We start from the raw sequence: 19,246 nt of genomic DNA, 5'->3' as shown, positions 1-19,246 counted from the left end.
TCGGTTCACATCGGATCGGGTTATTTTCGGATCAATAACTTATTTGGTCATTTTGGGTCGGGTCAATCTGGTTGTTTGGGTCATTTGGGATCATGATTTTGCCTTAATTAAGTCATTTCGGGTCAACCGGATTATTTTGGGTCACTTAAATCGGGCCAAATTTTGGTGCTTTAAATTGTCTTTTTATATTATTTCTAGATAAATTCACTTACAACCATTTCAGACGAAAATGACCGTCTAAAATGAGAATTACTCCAAAAATTATCAGTCATTGCTCCACGACACTCGACAGTCATCCAAATCAAGTCATACGTTAATCCCTTTTTCTCCGCAAAATAAAATTCCAACATCAAAACCCCCGACTAATTTCATCATCATCATCCATCATCATCATCAACTATCAATCTATCATCCATGGAAGAAGAAGAAGAAAATCAATCAACAACAAGACCACCATCTTCATCCACCATGGATAAAGAAACGACGGTGTTATCAAATCTAGCCGCTAATCATCTCTTTCTAACCCAATTCGAGGCATTTCGTGCTACCATTTTCACTCTTCGTCGCAATAACCCTGACCTCGCACTTTCTCTCCTTCAAACCATTGTCGTCAATGGCGGAAACCTCGGTCCAAACCTCCTGTTTTCCCCAAATTGCCCCTCCCCTGCTCTACTCACTTGGCTTTCTTCAATTGAGCTCTTTCAGTTTGATAATCCCACTTCTATTTGGAGCAGTTCCGTTAGTCCTGAGTTGATTCGGGTTCGGGTTGAGTTCTTGTTGTATGTTCAGATGGCGATTACTAGGGTTTGGGATTGGATTAAGCGGAGTTTGGTTGAAATTGGGGTTGTTTTTGAGGATATTGAAAGTGGGTTTGACGAGAATATTGTGGGTTTTGAGAATGAGGCTGAGTTAAGGGAGTTTAAGGATGGAATTAGGGTTTTGGATGGGGTTATGGAGGTGGGATTGAGGAGATTGAAGGATGATTTGATTGTTAGTGTGGAAGGGATAGACAATGGGGATGAGATTGTTGTTAAGGATGCGGATTTCGCGGTTTTGAGGAAGGTTATTTTAATGAATGCCGATATTTTTGATGCAATTTGTGATAATGTGGATAGACAGGTAGGAACTGAGTCAGGCGGCGTTGACGGTGGTGGGGAGAGTGGTTCAGGTTCGGGATTGGCTATAACTGTGACTACACAAGGGAGGCCAGGGAGGGTATCGAGTGAGGATGATCATAAGGTTTTGAAATCGCTTCAGAAGTACGTTCAGGAAGTGCATTTAGAGGAAATCAAAGAGTGTGTGAAAAATGAGGATGTTGATGGAGCTATTTCACATATTAGATATTTGCATTTGGGTTATGGAGTTGCCGAGGACGAGTACCGGTATTGTAGCGTGCTTTAAACTTTTTTGTGTGCTATGTACTTGTTTCTGCTATTTGTGTTTGTTGTCGGCGACATGGCTTCAAGTTAGAAAAACATACGGAGTATTTATTTGTTGATGCCTTCATGATCACTTCATTTCTCAACTGATCTTTTATGCATGATTGCATGGCCACATATCCACTGTATCAAAGGGAGTTTGGCCGCGTTCAATTTATGAACACGGTTCTCAACCCTCATTGACATAGAACCATGTAGGACTATTGTTACGCTATAGAATTATTCCTTCTGTCTATGGGGAATGATGCGTTCACATAGAAACAATATGCTGTTTTTCACTTCAGTTAGTTTGTTTTGATTCTACGAGCCACTTTTCTATCCAATTACTTATTTTCTTAGATAATATTGTTTTGTGAAGGACTGAAGGACCTATAAGATTGTTTCTTATTGGGGATTCCGAGAATCATCGAACTGAGGGGCTGGGTGTTTCTCACATCTAAGGTTCCTTTTATGTGAGAGATAATATTAGCGTAGTTTTGAACTATGTTGCTTGGACCCTTCATTTTACCTCATGTACCCGTGTCGGATACTCAACACTCGGATATGGGTAGGACACTTGGACACTTCATTTTAGACCAAAAACATGATAAAGGTTTGTCCTGCGTTACTGGTGCTATGGAATTTGGAGATCTCTATCATTTTAGCTTGGTACAGTTCCTAGATATGATGATGTCATGATGATGACAAAGTGTTTTTTTGTGTGTTGTTCAAATATCAGAGAGCTGTTCTTGTATGTTCCTCTTGTTTGATTATGTAAAGCTGTTTTATTATTGTTATTGAAATAAATCATTTTTCTTTGATGTTTCTCTTAGAATGGTTTTTCTGGACTTCCTCAAAAAGGTTTTGTCAGGGAAAGATGAACTAGTGGATGCTTGGCAACCCACAAGGGATAAATTACTGTATATTTACCAGGAAGCTCTATCCTCAGCGTGCTCACATCTTGTTCAAATTCTTCAGGTTATAAGTTGCTTTATCACTTGTGGGTTGACAATTATTCTTTTTACTAATCATTACTGAACATTTTCATGTTGGCATAATATTGTATCCCCTGAAACTTTTGTTAATGTTGACAAGATGACATTCTGATGTGTACTGGATACTGATTAATGTGTCGTCAATTACTTTTTCGTTTGTATGAAGTGAAGTGTTTTAATATTGCATGCCATGTCTGTGCTTCACACCAGGTCGGATTCAGTTGCTGGTCAATTTTTCGGTTATTACATTTTGACTGCACAACATCAAATTTTCATTGTTAGATTTTCCATTGAAATCTTAATGCATATATCAATGGCAACTTTGAATCTACTGTACTGTTGATTCATGCTCTCTTTTCTGATGTATTCATCTAGGTCGTTGAGCGTAATTAATTGTTATCCGCTGAGCATTCATCGATGTAGGAAATAGATGAATGACTTTACTATTCTTCGTACTTTCAGGCTGTTCAAGATCAGCTCCTTGTGGAAGAAATGAAAATGTTCAGTTCCTCTGACAACCAAATTCTGCCCCCCCTTAAGCTCCTTCAGTATCAGATGCAAAAGAAGAGGCTTGGTGATTCTAATGATGACAATTCCTTCTCTTTGAATACGATGATATCTGCTTGCATGAGAGATATGTATCACTACACACGTGTTGCTGGATTACACTTTTTTGAGTGTATTATGGACACAGCTCTTTCTGCTGTCAAGAATGAGCTGTTGGAAGAAGCGAGCTCTGTAAGCCCATCATTTCAACTTATATGAATGGCTCTTTTAATGTCGGAATAAAATGGACTGTTTGACAGTTGTAGGCTTGGGCTAAGGCCTTGCCAGATTGTGAAGCTTTGCACTTCTTTTTCAAAAAAAAAAAAAAAAAAAGAAATAATAATTGATTGAATTTTCTGCCTGCTTATTTGCCAGGTAGTCTTGTTGTTTCCCAGGCTTCAACCTTTGGTTGGTGTCATGGGGTGGGATTTGTTGGCCAATAAGACAGCTGCTCGAAGGAAATTGATGCAATTACTGTGGACAAGCAAGTCAAAATTATATAGGCTTGAGGAGTCATATCTTTATGAAAATGAATCAGATGAGGTACTGCTTCTTTTTTTTCCGGGTTGTCACGATCAATGTTTAAATTAGCATATCTTTGTTGTAGTTAACAACTACGTTGCTTTGACCCTTCACTTCTAACTTTCTATGACTAAACCTGCGCCCCACGCGGCAGTCAAGGATATTGTTATGGAATCCGTACCGCCCTTACTATTTGTTCCATGAAAAGCCTAAAAAGGAGGCATGCACGACAAAAGTAGATACAAAGACTTTCTGTGAAGCATTTTGTATGATATACTCCCTTTGTCAACTAATAGAGTTTCGACTTGCGTGGGCACAAGAATTAAGATACCAAGTAAACATTGGGTTGTAAATGAAAGGTGAGGAAAGATACGGGGTCATAAATCACAGTGACAACAAATAACAGATCAAAGAGGAAAGATTCCTACTAGGAACTTCTCATGTGGACGCCTAAAAAGGAAAGTAGGAACTTTATTAGTGGTGGACGGAGTTTTATTTAATGATTTCAAGACTTATTTCTCAAAAATATTTCTGTTTCACTTAAAAAAAGCTTTGAATTTGTCAGATTATGAATATATTAATGTTTTGTAGACACCCTCACACCAGTATTCTCATTTTAAGACAGTCATCGTGTCTAGAAAATTAAGTCATGTAAGTCTGATGCTTCAATATGTACCCATGTTTGACTCCCATACCCGAGTTTGCGAAATATAGATTTATGCCTTTTCTAGCAACTTATTGATCTTTTATGCCGTTTTTTTCACAGGTATCTTGCGTGGAATATCTTTGTGATACCTTGTGTTATCGGCTTGACCTAGCTTCTTTTGTTGCTTGTGTCAATTCTGGTCAACCTTGGGATATTACGTGCTCCTTGTCATTATCTGGGCATGGATATGAGGACTTCCAAGCTCGGACTACTCATTTGGATCCTTTTGTGGAAAATTTTATCCTGGAGAGACTATCTTTGCAGAGCCCCTTACGGGTAGGATTTCCCGTTAATCTATATATGATTGTTTGGTGTTTGTAGGCAAAACAATTTTACTCTTTGAGGAAGTTCCAGAGTTTAGTGCGCTGTTCTTGTTTTCAAATGGTCTGAAAGTCACCTTTTATTATTCTCTGTCCGTAATCCTGTAATATACTTAATGGCCATGACTCTAAAACTTCAATTTATTACGTAATTAAGTGACTCAGTTGTGGCTGGGTGTGAATTGGTGTGAGAGAAATTATCGATGCTTAATTAAGGAAGGCTTTTTGAAGTAGTACAATTTAACATCTTATTTGCAAGGTCCAATTTTTATTTTTATTTTTGTGTTCTGGTATTGATTCTATATCCTTCCTTTTTTTTTTTTTTTTTTTTTTTTTTTTTTGTTGTTGTTGTTGTTGTTAAATGGAACTTAGGGGTCGTTCGGTTCAAAGTATCAGAATGGATTGTGATACTATAGAGGTATGGAGTTAGAACCCCATATTTGCTCACACGTGTTTGGTTCGATCTTGGAATGGATTGAGTATAGTAATAGAGTGGAATGGATTTTGAAACTTGGGTGTATAGATGGGTATGGGATTACAAGGGTTTGGAATGGAGTTAGAATCCATTGGGTATCGAACTCCATTCCAAAACCCTCCAACCAAACACTAGAATGGATTGAATCCATTCCAAAAGCTCCAACCAAACACCCCCTTAGATTATAAGTACAGACAAAATTACCTATTTTAGAAGGAAACTTTGTCCCCTTACCATGCATCTTTTTTAAATCCTTGAGTTTACATGCATGTTGGCCGTGCAAGTGCAGAGTGTTTTGTTGCAATTTTCTCAAGTCTCTTCTGAATGGTTGTTAAGTAATAACTAGTCCTCCTTACGATAAAATAGGGTCTTAATTTTCTTAAGAAAGGTTTTCTTTATAGGGTTGGACGCGTCAGTATTAGCCTCTGCCCTTCTTCGTCTTGGAGGATATCCTGTCCACTTGTATTATATGTGCAATTACCTATTTTGTATTTGATATGGGATAAAAACATGCGTATAAATAGTTGCATACTGTTTCTTCTATTTTTTTCAACATGACATTTCTACCACTTTTAAGAAAAGTGGATCGTTGAGAAACTACCCGTCTTACTCTCACCCTCAGTTTCCCTCTCCTACTCTCCTGGTATCTCCTCTCACCAGCCCCACTTTCCCCTTCCCATACTCGTCATACACCAAAACATCATCATCTACCACCACCAAAAACTCCAACACCAACCTTAACCACCACCACTCTTAACCATCTCCAAACACCACCGTTCACCACTTCTACCCATGGTATTTTTTTTTCAAGTATTTGAGGTTGAGGGTGGGGAATGTGCTTGTAGTGTTTGCTTAGCTTTCTAATGTAGGGTAGTTAAAATCTAATCAGCATTTAAGTAGGATTTTTTTATATTTTGTAGCTGTGATGAAGTTTGATCAATTGATCTCCAGGTGTTATTTGATGTAGTCCCAACCATCAAATTTGAAGATGCTATTAGATTGATAAGCATGCAGCCAACCAATTCCCCTACAGGAGAATGGAAAAGGTTTGATACTATCACTTCCGACGTTGATTTTAGAAGTTCATTATTTACTCAGTTAATACTCCCTCAATTCTGTGTCGTTTGCGTTTTCCTTTTAGAGAAATTCTCTGTGGTGGTTTACCATTTCTAATGTAGTAACTTTTAAGCAACTAAGTCGCTATAATACCCTTAGTACACCCCTACCCTAAATCCATCCCACACCACCACTTTCACCAGCTTTCCTCTCTCCCTGAACCCATCCCTCACCACCACATTCACCACAATCCATGGGTAAGCACTGATCTCCACCTCTTATTGGCGCCGATGCCAACTCCCATTGGCCCACTCCACTCTGATATCGGCACCAATTATCCACTACCACCTTTCGTACCTTCCGTTTGAAAATGGTGGTTGTGGTCATTCCTCCCTCCTTAGTCCTCCCCCTTCGCTGTCGTTGTCCCTCTCTCAGCTCTCATTCTTAAACAATGTCGACCTGACCCAAGTTCAGATCTTTTCACTGTTCCTCTCTCCTCCCTCATCATCGACCTTCATCACTTACATCTTCAACTTCATTAAGCCCAGATCAGGGGGGTTCGACATGTGGTGATGGGATAGGGATGTGAACAGTGTCGAGATGGGGGTGCTAATTGTGGTGGTGAGGTTGGATGTGCTATTGATGTTGATGAGGTGCGAGCAAACGGTGGTTTTGGTTGATGGTGGTGGTTCTAATGGTGGTGAGGTGGTATGGTGGTGGTGAGAATGGTGTAATGTTATGAGGTTATGGTGGGGCTGAATGGTGGTGAAGGGAAGATGAGATGGAGGAGTAGCAGTTGGGGTGAAAAAATTGAGTTGTAAGAGAGTGTTGGGACTAGGGAGGGGGAATTTCATTAGGGTAAAATTGTACAGTTATCCTTCCTTCCCAAGGTTTTTACGTATTCCTAGAACCTTATGCAAAGGAAAACATAAACAACCAGACGGAATGGAGGGAGTATTTCTGTAGCCCAATAGCAAATGCAAATGGCGCCTCTAATAAAAGAAACTGTTTAGAACGGGGAACGTTGTCACTTTTCCCTTCCCTGCAATCCCTTATATACTGTGGCACAATACTGGGCATGTGTGCACTGTGTGCTAGAAAAGTAGGGTCGTGCGATCAGGTGTAGAAAGATTGACTTGATGGACAGTACCACTTTTAGGCTTCATGTTGAGTTCTTGTTCTAGGTGGTGCTCCATTGCATAAGGTCTTGATAATGATTCAAGGAGAACATCTTATGGTCAAGATTCAAGAGATGTAGAGAGCTCTTGAGATAGCCACCTTAAAACATCCACTTGCCAATTATGTTATAATTATCCGTGGAATGGTATGGGAAAATCTACATCGAGGGATATTAAAGGGAATAAGGCCGCCTTATTCAAAGCCTTATGTCTGGTTGTCTTGTTTTGTAACATCAAACCAGTCCGCTCTTGCTACATTAATGATTTTGTAGATAGTGATGATACTTCATTGCCTTGTATAGTGTATTTGTCGCAGAAGGTTAAGTGATGATTCCTCCAGAGATTAATATATGCTTCATAGTTCCTGTCCTGGCTTCATGATAAATCCAAAGCCATTTCCAGAGCCTGAATGATTTCTGGACAGAATAGTTCAAATTCAGAGCAGCATATGCTCTGACATTTTACCCACCATCTTTTTTCTGCTGCTCTCATATTATCCTTTCAACTTCTCAATGAAGCCTTATTATAATCTTCGTAATGAAGCCTTTATGAAAGCTCTAAAGAATCCTATTTGCAAAAGTGATGCTAGGAGAGCAGTATCCTTGAAAGAGCGATCTTTTTCTGAAGAGATTGCTTTCCAACACTTTCAGCTAATATGGATCCTGTGCAGTAGACACGAAACAAATGACTTCGCTTGTAAGCAGCACCATGTTGAACCATAAACTAAGAAAGTGGGAAAACTTTGGACCCGCTACAACGACCCCCTTATCCTGACATAGGTGTTAGTCTTCAAAGTAGTTGGGTATTGTTGTATGAAGCTAATGTTTTCAGAATTCTGCAACTTCTTTTTGTTTGTGTAGATTTTAGATTTGTGGATGTTGAGTTTATTATTAATATATTTTGTGTTTAAAATTTCTCGATAGGATGCAAGATGCTGAACTTATTCACATGCGCTATGCTCTTGACTGTGCTGTCATGGCACTGGCAACCATGGAAAAGAGTCGGAACGATCCTCAAAGATACTATCCTCAGTTAGCGTTGAACTTCTTGAAAAATTTGAAGAGCCATCTTGAGGCAGTCACTGATTTGTCACGGAAGGTAATGCGCTTATGGGTTCAATACTTAATTTTTCCAATCCCTTCATCATTGTTGCTCGTACTTTTATGAACTACCAAATTCCAGTGACTACTTTGCAAATGATGCAGATATTCCTGGTGAACATTATAATTTCACTCCTACATGTGGACAGTATCACAGTTGATTTTGAACATTGTGGCTTAGAAGGAAGCATCTATGAGCTATCTCAGACTAGCCTACAACAGAATGATGATTTTGAAGAGGATGGGAACAAAATGGTTGTTTCTTTTGTGGAATCTCTACTCGATATGTTAAGTTGCAACTTACCTTCCAAGCAGGCATGGGAGGCTACTGATGTTAACCAGGAAAAACTGGCGTTAGAGTGGCGAATCTCTAATGCTAGGAGCTTCATCGATGATTGGCAGTGGCGTTTATCAGTATTGCAAAAATTATTGCCCTTACCCGAGTTGAAATGGGGATGGAAGGAGGCACTGGCAGTACTACGTGCAGCACCCTCAAAACTACTCAACCTGTAAGATTAGCTGAGCTTTTAGATAATTTTCATCTTGGGTCATTCGGAAACAGCCTCTTGTGTTGCTAAGCCTAACCACAAGGGTAGGGCTGCGTACATCAGTTCCCCTACCCCGCAATTTGCAGGAGCCGTTGAGGCACTGGGGTAATGTTGTTGTTGATGACGTTTTCTGCTATGGCTTACTGTAATATTCTTCGTGTTCGTTGGTTTATTTGTTCAGTTAATGGTTTTAGTGAAATCTGTTTTTCTAGTTGTTTCACCTCCATTTATTTTCAAGGGATAATGTGGGTCTAATAATATTCTTGATTAGATGGAAATTGTTCATCCAATCATTGTAATAGTGTTGACTTAGAATTTATAAAACAGATGCATGCAAAAGGCAAAGTATGACATAGGGGAGGAGGCTGTACATAGATTCTCCTTGTCGTATGAAGATAGAGCTACACTTGCACTGTCTGAATGGGTGGATGCAACCTTCACGAGAGTTTCCGTAAGTGATATTCTGTATGATGGGTGTGCTTTCATTTTGGCAAGCCTAAAACTTGAAATTGCACGTCTTTTTTTTTTTTTTCCTTTTTTTCTTATATATGTTGCATGTTATGAAGATTTGCCTGTTGTGTATTGTGGGAGGCTCAGGGTTCAAAATATCATCCGCGTTGTCCTGTATTGACTGAGATAGATATTGCCTGTAAGAATAAATTCCTATAAATCTTCCGATTAAAGTGATACATAATGGTGTTCAGCGAATTCAGGCCGATATAGGCCAATATATACGGCTGGTTGGGGTGCTGTGGCGGTTGATCGTCAGTTAGATTCATGGCTGATATCGTCTGACATAGGTCTGTTTTGGTAGGATGGGTTGCTTCTTAGTCAGCCTGCTGGAAAAGATAGTGAGAAAGAGGAAAGAGAATAGTAAGAGTGAAGAGGTAAAAACCTTGACATATGTCAGCTGTAGAAAGTTAATGGATATAAGATAGACTGCACTAGAGTTTCATTGATACTGGCAGTTTGGTTTCTTTTACTCCAAAGTGAAGAGTGACACTGGTAATAAGTACCATAGTTTGAAAAGGCGCGCCTCAAGTGCGCCTAAGGCCCGCCTTGGATGAGGCACTATCCGAAACGCCTCGGTGCACTTTAGGTGCGCCTTTTGGACAAGGCTCACTAAGCGAGGTTCATTAGCACGTTTAAATCTTTAGATATGCCTTTTCTTTGCACCATTATTCCTAAACTTTACTCCTTTAGATGTTAGTCATCTTGAAAACTCCTAAAAGGAGTATTGTTGCCCAAAATTTTATTTCGGAAATAAAATAAAGCTAAAAAAATAAGGCGCCTCGCGTCTAAAAAGCGCGCGCCTTCGCCTTCCGCCTTGCGCCTCATCGCTTCAGCCCCTTATCGCCTCGGTGCGCCTTGCGCCTCTTCAAACTAATAACTAGCCACGTAGGCAGCCTTCAACATTTTTGACCTACATTGCTGCATTTAATATGGATTATTTACCTTCTGGTTGACTCATTGGCATTTATGGAACACAATGGAAGTATAAACATAAACAATGTTGACACATTATTATTCTTTTTTCTTGTTTTCATGTTCCCATAGTTCATTAAGATTTATCAAACATTTTACGTGGCCGATTCACTTCAATTCTTTGTAAACCTAGGTTGAGGATGCAGTATCTCGAGCTGCTGATGGAACCTCAGCTGTTCAAGAGATTGACTTTTCATCTTTACAATCTCAAATTGGTCCTATGGCAGCTGTAAGTTTGCTTAGTTTTACTTTAATTTACGTTTGGTTATTTACTTATATCACTCATATGTTTCTTACTTGTCATATTAATGCTATGTGAACAGATTCTTCTATGTGTTGATGTTGCTTCTGCCTCTTCAAAGTCTACAGTTGTATCTAAGCGGCTCCTAGATCAGGTATTTTGTTACATAGTGTGGTTTGTCATATGTCATCTAAGGACTTCATTCTGTATTGTTTGGCCTCTGTATTAGAGGTGTATGTTTTTTGTTTTTTTACTTTCTCCTCCGTTGGAGTAACCTTACGGAACCAAGAACTAAGAAGGCTGCATTTGGCTGCTATAGCTTATTGACCAGCTTTTAATATTAGTCAAACTGATTAGCTGATTGATTTAACAAATTGATGAAATTTGCTTTGTAATACACATTACTTAGCTGATTGGTGTTAGCCGTTAAATGACATGTGATGTCATAGTGTTGTACTTATTAATTACTCTCTTCCATGGTTTTATATTTGGGATGCTATATTGAATAGCGATCTCTTTGTGAAGGTTCTAAAGAATATGGCAAAATCATTTTGAGGCAGTATCGGTGGCATGTAAAACAATGTTAGAGATTATATGCAATGGCTGATTCCGCGATCAATCGAAACTGATATTTACTACCAACATGCTGTTTCTTGTTCTTATAACATTTTACTAAGAAAAGCTTGATAAGCTAGTGAGGGAGCTGTTTACAGCTTCACTCTGGGAATTCTTACGAAACACTGAGATAGAGATCCTAGGGGGTTAGACTCATTCCCCACCATGTTTAGTTAAATTTACTGAAATAGCTAGTTGACAACCTCCACTCCCCAAAATCTTGTAGAACTTTAATAGGAAAATAGTTCGAAAAAATATTGTTTGATGAGAAAAAGTATTGTAATCTTGAAACGGTTAAATAAAGAAGAATAAGATCCTAATTTTAAACTAATTGAACTGTTAACACAGTTACACAGTAGGAAATTTCCTAAGAGAACATGTGTTTGTAAATGCTTCACAAACCTAAATGGGAGTCACGATCGACGTGGTGGCGTGGTGCTCTCTCAAGGCTAGTACATGTCAGTTTGACGCCATGTATAAAAAGTCTTAAGGGCTGATACTCCAGCAGGTGAGGTGATGATTAAGCTCTCAAGTTATCATCAGTAATTTTATCTACAAGGACGAAAATTCAAACGCCAGTGTATGTGGAGCACTTGGCTCAAACTACAGTACTATACAACTACTTCACTAGTCGTAAATTGATTCTTAACTAGTAGAAGTACTAGTGGCAAAATTACTGTGATTGCTTTCAATCCAAGTATCCAATGTTCGACGAATACATCTTCCAAACTTCTCCGATCTGTCCCTTTTTTAATCTTTATTTTATGGGCTTAAAGAGCATCTTTGTCTTTACAAGGGTGAACCAAACTTAAGCGAAAATGACGAGGCTAAATGTCACGATGACGACCTAAGGGTAAGAGAGCAGATATGATAATTGTTTTCTGGATCCTTACCACACATTGAACACCGTCTAGCCAAACGAAAGCTTCTCTCTTCTTAAGCACGTAGTCTGTTAAGATGGCATCTTGCTGAATAGTGACGACAGACACTTTTTTCAGAATGTGAGTAATATAAGGGACGAACTTTCTTGGTCATCACGTGTCTGCCTGGAATGGAGTTCTACTCGATGTTAAAATTTGCATGTGTTGCCATTGAGTTTAAAAGTGAATTTTTTGGGTTGCACGATATTATAATACCTGCATGGCTGCATGTAATGTTACTAAAGTATCCTGTATCTTACCAGTAATTTTTAAGCGTTTGCTATGCTCACTCAGGCGCAGACGATGCTAGCGGAAATTTATCCTGGAGGCTCTCCAAAGAGTGGCTTAACATATTGGGAGCAGATTCGAGAAATGGCCTTAGTTTCTGTGGCAAGGCATGTTCTTAAGCGTCTACGTGAATTCTTAGAGCAGGTGAACATGATTTCTTCTTGTAAATAGACTGTCTGCTGATCTATCTGTCCTGCTCTTCAATAGAGAGACATTATATTTGTTCTGGAGCTGAATATGGGTGGGTGAAGTTGTCATTAGTGGACGGAAGTACATCTTTTTTTTCCTTCCACCTGTCTTTCAAGAAAACAGTAGAAAGAAAGAAGTTGGCAATTTTTCCTAGATATGTATTTTTGCCATGACATGTTTTATACGGAGTATATATTTTGTCTACTAATGAATCCTTACACTTCTTGAACCTGAGACACACAACTCCCTGTGTTTGGTTATCTGTCATAACTCATAGTGGTTATTCTTTGGGATATTGTTTCCTTCTTTTTTTCTTCTTCTCATCTCCCGTTCATCATCCGTTGTCATCTCTAGCCTTTTGAACGCAGTCTCTAGATTCTCTATGGTAATTTTTTTCATCGAGTCCCGTTTGACTGATCCATACTTTTTTGTGTGTTGGTGTGGTGATCTGTTAATTTATTGTCTTATATTGGTACTGTCTGTATTACCTCCACATAAAATTTGTCATTTCTGTATGCTGTTTTTGGCTTAATTTTATGAACATAGTGCTTCATTACCTCCAGGAAAATAGAGCTACCATCCAGGCTATTCTTTCAGGGGAGAGCATGACGACTTATGAGCATCAAGGGCGAAGAGATCGTGCTCTTTCAATGTTACATCAGATGATGGAAGATGCTCATCTGGGCAAGCGGCAGTTTCTGAGTGGTAAGCACATGATAATTAGACAATAGTTTTCAACGATACGAATCTTACGGTGTTACATATCATAAAAACTCCCAGACGCACTATCACACACATGTTAACAAAGTGAATTAGGAAGCATGCGAAAGGAAATGCTCTGTTGATTTATTGTTGGTGTCTTACTAGGAGGTCAATGGGGAGAGAGTGAAATGCTGGAAGGAGGGGGAAAGGGAATGTATGCTTCTCATAATTTTAAGTGATCTTAATTGCTTAAACTTAGCATGTGATTTCAAGATTACTTTTTTTTTTTTTTGCAAAAAGAGTCCTTTTTGGACTTTAAAATGAGCCAAAGGATAACGGGGGCAAAGGCAGCATGGTAAAAACCTAAGAACAAAAAATGTGTAAAATACATAATACTGAGCCTTGCTAACGGTGTGTACAACGCGTAAGGCACCCTGAGTCGTTTGGTTTGCGCCTCATAATGGCTTGTAGGGAAGTATGATCTTTTAGTGGCATTGGTTTTGTTTCTGTTTTTGTGTCTTTTTTTCCTTCTGGGGTGGCCGATTCTTGAGATTTTTTTTGCCGCTTGCGCATACGAATAACTGGAAGAGATTTGCGTCTCTCATCTGTTTTTTGGCTACTGTTGGATTTGTTGATGGAAAAGGTTTGTATGTAATTCAGTATCCAAGTAGGTTGAATTAATGAATCAGATGTGAAGTGTCATCTCATTTTTTTAATAGTGCTTAACTGCTTATCCATAAACAATTCAAGCACAGGATAGATAACCTGCGATATAAGCATGAAGTTCCTCTGAATTTAATTGTTGTGGCATGCTTATTGTTTCCTCTTTATAATTTCAAAAACTACATTGATTTCTGATCAAGAATGGCGCTCAATGTACGATTGGTCATGCAGGATTTGTTTGTGCTCTGGTTCTTGTTCATAGTGCAACATAAATACAAATGATGTTGCTTCACTGGGCAGAGTAACTGAGTGGTCTCATCACTCATGTGTTGTGCTTGTTTTTCATAGTGCAACATGGAATACAAATGATGTTGCTTCAGCAGATTAATTCACTGGTCTCATCATTCATGGGCTCTCATCTCTTTGTTTCCTTAATTTGACCTCAGGCAAGCTTCATAATCTAGCAAGAGCCGTTGCCGATGAAGAAACAATGGCTGACTTTGGTAAAATTGAGAGCAAAGAACAGAAAATTAATTTGGACAATGACACAATTTGCTTCATTGGACTCGGACTGAGAACTGCGAGACGGGCTTCCGTTAGTCTAGCTACTGGTGAAAGCAATGCACAACAGTTAGCGTATGACATGAAAGATCCTGAAAAACGTTTGTTCAGTCCCCTAGCTGCAAAACCGTTTACATATCTCTCTCAATTTATTCTCCATATTGCTGCAATTGGCGACATCGTTGATGGCACTGATACAACACATGACTTCAACTACTTCTCACTTATATATGAATGGCCTAAAGACGTAAGTGAATGGATTTTTTTGTTGAGAATTGTCTTATATTTTTATGTAACTCAGTTATTTGTGAATTGACTTGGATGGTATTTTTGATGCTCATTTCCTTCTTGAGAGAAAAAACACATTTTCGACCGAAGAGCCCAATGTGAATTAGCTATTCATATAATAAGGCATTGTTATATTAGGTTTTCTACGTTTAGCTATGGATAAGGGTTCAACTCAAGTGACTCACAGACCCCGCCCTAACAGGCTTACCATCGGATTATGTTGTTTGTTGATTGATATTGGTCAAGTTCAGTTGAATCTGCTAAAATGGTTCAAATGACATGCAGTTGGAATCGTGTAGACCAAAACCGCGATACTGCTTTATTTTGGGGTGATCTTGTTATGATCTTTGGAGTATGTTAGATGAGAAGGGATAAGATTTAATGCCATTTTAATGTTCGGAAAAATGAACTCTGTTTCTGAACGGCTGCTCATTTTGTTCAGCCATCACGCTTCATAATCTTGTTCAATTGATGCAACTATCATGCAGCTGTAATCATTTCTTCCTTTGTACTTCCATTTACAAAGCGGAAGTCCTGTACTACGATAAAGTTTTCTTTTCTACTTCAGTTAGTTTAAATTTTTTATTGCTGAATACTTTCTGCAATAAATGATTTTGCAGACGCCATTTGTCAAATATTATTTTGTTTAAATAGGGAAGGATATCTTTAGATATGTCGAATTGTTAAATTGTTTGTTGGATGAAATAAAGCCATAAACTGGGCCCCATCATCTCCTATGGGGTTTGTCGAGAAGACCCTTTTAGACTGTAGGTACTATCCAAATCCTATATCGAGATTGAATCAAGAGAGTTACAGAAGTTGAAACCCATAATCTTCATAGTAAAATGAAATTCTTGTTCCATATCATTTCTTGCCTTCATTTTATTACTGTAGAGTTTGCATTTGTAATGGTTTACAGATGTCTGTATGACTATACTTCTGTCATATTATGCTTTAACTAGGGAAACCAAAGAGATCCTGCGATACTCCTCTTGTCAGCTTATTTGGCTTAGCGCTTTAACGTTGTTAGGGAAGTGATTACTGTCTGTTTGTTTATTGATGGTGATGTTCCATAACAAATTTAGGGGTCGTATAAAAATGGTACATAAAGAGGCTGGAATCTTCATAACAAGTTTAGGAGTCTTATAAGCTCCCAAATGGTACATAAGGCTGCTGGAATCTGGTGATCTGGAGTTACTGGATTAGTAGGAGTAATATGAAGTTATGAACCATGCTTGCTTCTTTTTGGTTTTGAGATAACTTGGTATTTGGCGTTACAACTCAATCCTCTCGTCTAGACAGCTCTACTTTTCTAACCTTTTTCTTTCAGGACTTCTTGCCTGCTCTGTAGCTTGCCAAAGTTTTAATAAATGAACAATGAAGTAATTCAAAAACTCTTGATTAGGGAAGCAGAGTTATAATTTGTCAATTCTTGCATCAGTCTGATAGATTAAATGCTTCCTGTTGGCTTCCCAAATGACCGTTGCTTCTGCCATGCTGCTTCTTAGTGTCATTCATATTGCTTTGGAAGTGGAACCATATCATTATCAAATAGCTGTATTGCATTGTTACTTTCTATAGAGCTCTGAAGGACTTCAAATGTTATTGCACTGCAAAAAGTAGACGTCTTGGGTGTGAACTAAAATTGAACTGTCTACCTCACCTTGCCAAGTTTGAGAATATCTTGGTTTATGGCAGTCTCTTTGTGTGTGCCATTAACATGTCAGCAAACCGTTTGTTATATAGGAAAGTGAATACTCCCTCTATTTCTTTGATATCTTCCAGTTTTCCTTTTTGGTACTTTTTCTTTGGTATCAATGTAATGGAGGGTCTATTTTTTTTTTGTTGGTACAGATGGAGAGAGTATTGTTAAAGCATGAAACATGTGTGTCTGGAACCATCACTTTCTTAAAAAAAAAGCATCACTTTACTTTTTTTTTTTTTACAGCTTGTGACTCGCTTAGTATTTGATCGAGGGAGCACTGAAGCAGCTGAAAAGGTGGCAGATATCATGTCTGCTGATTTTGTTCATGAAGTGATCTCAGCATGTGTACCTCCTGTCTATCCATCACGCTTTGGTCATGGTTGGGCTTGCATTCCTTTAGTTGCTTCGAATGTGAAGACTAGTCAAGGAATTCCTGTCTCATCTTCTTCTGCTAAAGAGGCTTGGCCTGGTAGTGACAGCTATGCTTCAGCTTCTCCTGGATTTGCTCAGTACCCTCTCGAGCTGGATATAATAAAACATTTGGTCAAACTTTCACCAGTGAGGGCTGTGCTAGCATGTGTTTTTGGAAGTAGTATATTGTATACTGGTAGTGAGTCATCCATTTTCGGCTTCTTAAACAAAGATTTGCTGCATTCACCGGACACTGACAGGCTGTTCTATGAATTTGCGCTTGATCAATCAGAGAGGTGTGATTAACTATGATACACTTACCACCTATGTTACTCCGACTCTCCTGCAATTGTCACACGTGATATAATGTCGAGTGTCGGACACAAGTATTTTGTGGGAAAAAATTATATGTTGTTGATGAAGATAAAGTGTCAAAGTGCGGTGTTGTGTCGGAAGTATAGAGTGTCGGCACGCGACATACAGTGATACACCCAAAGTGACTTGTCGAAGTAACTAAGCTTTTCACTGGAACCAACTGCTCTTGCTTTGCCTCTTACTGAATTTTTTTGTTTACAGATTTCCAACTTTAAACCGGTGGATACAGATGCAGACTAATCTTCATCGTGTTTCTGAGTTTGTTGTTCCATCAAAGGACACAAATGACGTTGCTGAGGACAGAAATGACGCAAAAGGCTCCGTTAAACGTTCTCGTGAGCATGATAGTGATGCGGAGTCCGACATCGATGATAGTGTTGGAACTACAGCAGTTGTTTCAGACAGTATAGTTTCTAACACTGTTGATCATGATGTCACACAGGATTCTATGCATTATCCAGTTCCTGAGGACAATGCAACCACTTTTATTACTTTTGACTGGGAAAATGAAGCGCCATATGAAAGAGCCGTCGAACGGTATTCTTCAGATATTCCTTGAATTAAGTATATAATGTGTGATTATTCATTGTGCTTCTTTTCTTGTATGAATGATCTTGATTGTTCTTTAACGTACTTGTGCTTTTCAATGTGTTCTAGACCCAACTTTTGAGATGACGGGTGGTGACATGGTTTAACTATTATCAATTCGGATTACTTCCTCTGTTCCTTTTGATTGTATACGTTTTTTAAAATCCAGCTCGCATATGTTGAAAAATGTATACAATCAAATTTAATAAAGGAAGTATTATGTATTTAATTTAGAGTTATTTCATAACAATAATCCATCCTATTGGTGGTCTGCAATAATCACTCCATCCTATCAATAATCCCAATTAAATCCAACCTAAACACCATACTTTCTAATAACGAACTAGCTGATATTTTATGATGTTTATGTGTATCAAATAAACTAAGTTCTTGATTCATCACTTGAAAATATTACACATAAACTTCGCATATACCAGCTAGGTTGTCCAAAAACTATCAAATATTCCAACATACAACAACAACAACAACAACAACAACAACAACAACAACAACAACAACATTACCCCACTGCCTCAATGGCTCCCGCAAATTGCGGGGTAAGTGTGGGGGTCGGATGTACGCAGCCTTACCCTTGTGTTAGAAACACAAAGAGGTCATTTCGAATGACCCAAGATGAAAATTGCGTCGAGAACTGCATCGAAGGACTGCTACTTCACAAAAGAAAGAAGCGCAACCACTTTAGTAAGCCATTTTGCTTTACTCCATCATAATCCAGAACCAAAGAGTAATGAGTCTTTGGCTCCATTGGAAATATGGAGAACCAAATATTCCAACATAAACATAAAAAAATATCAGCTGGTTTGTTATTAGAAAGTATGGTGCTTAGGTTGGATTTCAACAACAACATCAACATCAAAGCCTTAATCCCAAAATGATTTGGGGTCGGCTGACATGAATCATCCTTTAGAACCGTACTTGGGTGAACGCACACCTCAAAATGTGAAAAGAGAAGGACACAAAAACTGGGTTGGATTTAATTGGGATTATTGATAGGATAGAGTGATTACTGCAGACCACCGATAGGATGGATTATTGTTATGAAATAACCCCTTAATTTATCTGTTGAATCTTTGAACCCAAAAAAACTGGGTCATCTCTTATTTAGTTTATTGCTCGAATCATGTTCATGATGTTTCAAGAGATATCCTCAACAATGATATGAAGAAGCAACCAAACAATTTATAATAAGCACATAATCTTTTTCATATAAATCCTTCATATAGCTCTTCAGCTCCTTCGTTATCCTTTTCCAGTGAAGCCAAAGATCCACAAATGACCACAATTCTGTGTGTTTGGAATCGGGATGGACAACCGCACACTGAATTGCAAG

The 19,246-nt window shown here is 38.5% G+C and overlaps 1 protein-coding gene across 1 annotated transcript in view; it reads left to right on the top strand.

Moving 5' to 3' along the window:
- Window positions 1-213: 213 nt before the first annotated feature.
- Window positions 214-19,246, top strand: part of LOC141595969 (uncharacterized) — a 40,561-nt gene continuing 21,528 nt past the window's right edge. The window contains exons 1-16 of the mRNA XM_074415950.1: window positions 214-1,382; window positions 2,252-2,396; window positions 2,876-3,151; window positions 3,335-3,502; window positions 4,248-4,463; window positions 5,934-6,028; window positions 8,140-8,314; window positions 8,422-8,825; window positions 9,192-9,315; window positions 10,483-10,578; window positions 10,673-10,744; window positions 12,420-12,557; window positions 13,166-13,307; window positions 14,414-14,775; window positions 16,765-17,228; window positions 17,509-17,844. Of these exons, the coding sequence (XP_074272051.1) occupies window positions 415-1,382; window positions 2,252-2,396; window positions 2,876-3,151; window positions 3,335-3,502; window positions 4,248-4,463; window positions 5,934-6,028; window positions 8,140-8,314; window positions 8,422-8,825; window positions 9,192-9,315; window positions 10,483-10,578; window positions 10,673-10,744; window positions 12,420-12,557; window positions 13,166-13,307; window positions 14,414-14,775; window positions 16,765-17,228; window positions 17,509-17,844 (4,181 nt within the window). The 5' untranslated portion in view covers window positions 214-414. The remainder of the gene's footprint in view (window positions 1,383-2,251; window positions 2,397-2,875; window positions 3,152-3,334; window positions 3,503-4,247; window positions 4,464-5,933; window positions 6,029-8,139; window positions 8,315-8,421; window positions 8,826-9,191; window positions 9,316-10,482; window positions 10,579-10,672; window positions 10,745-12,419; window positions 12,558-13,165; window positions 13,308-14,413; window positions 14,776-16,764; window positions 17,229-17,508; window positions 17,845-19,246) is intronic.

This window comes from Silene latifolia, chromosome 1 (genome assembly GCF_048544455.1).
Source record: "Silene latifolia isolate original U9 population chromosome 1, ASM4854445v1, whole genome shotgun sequence".
NCBI classification, from domain to species: domain Eukaryota; kingdom Viridiplantae; phylum Streptophyta; class Magnoliopsida; order Caryophyllales; family Caryophyllaceae; genus Silene; species Silene latifolia.
This window is presented reverse-complemented; position numbering and strand designations above follow the sequence as displayed.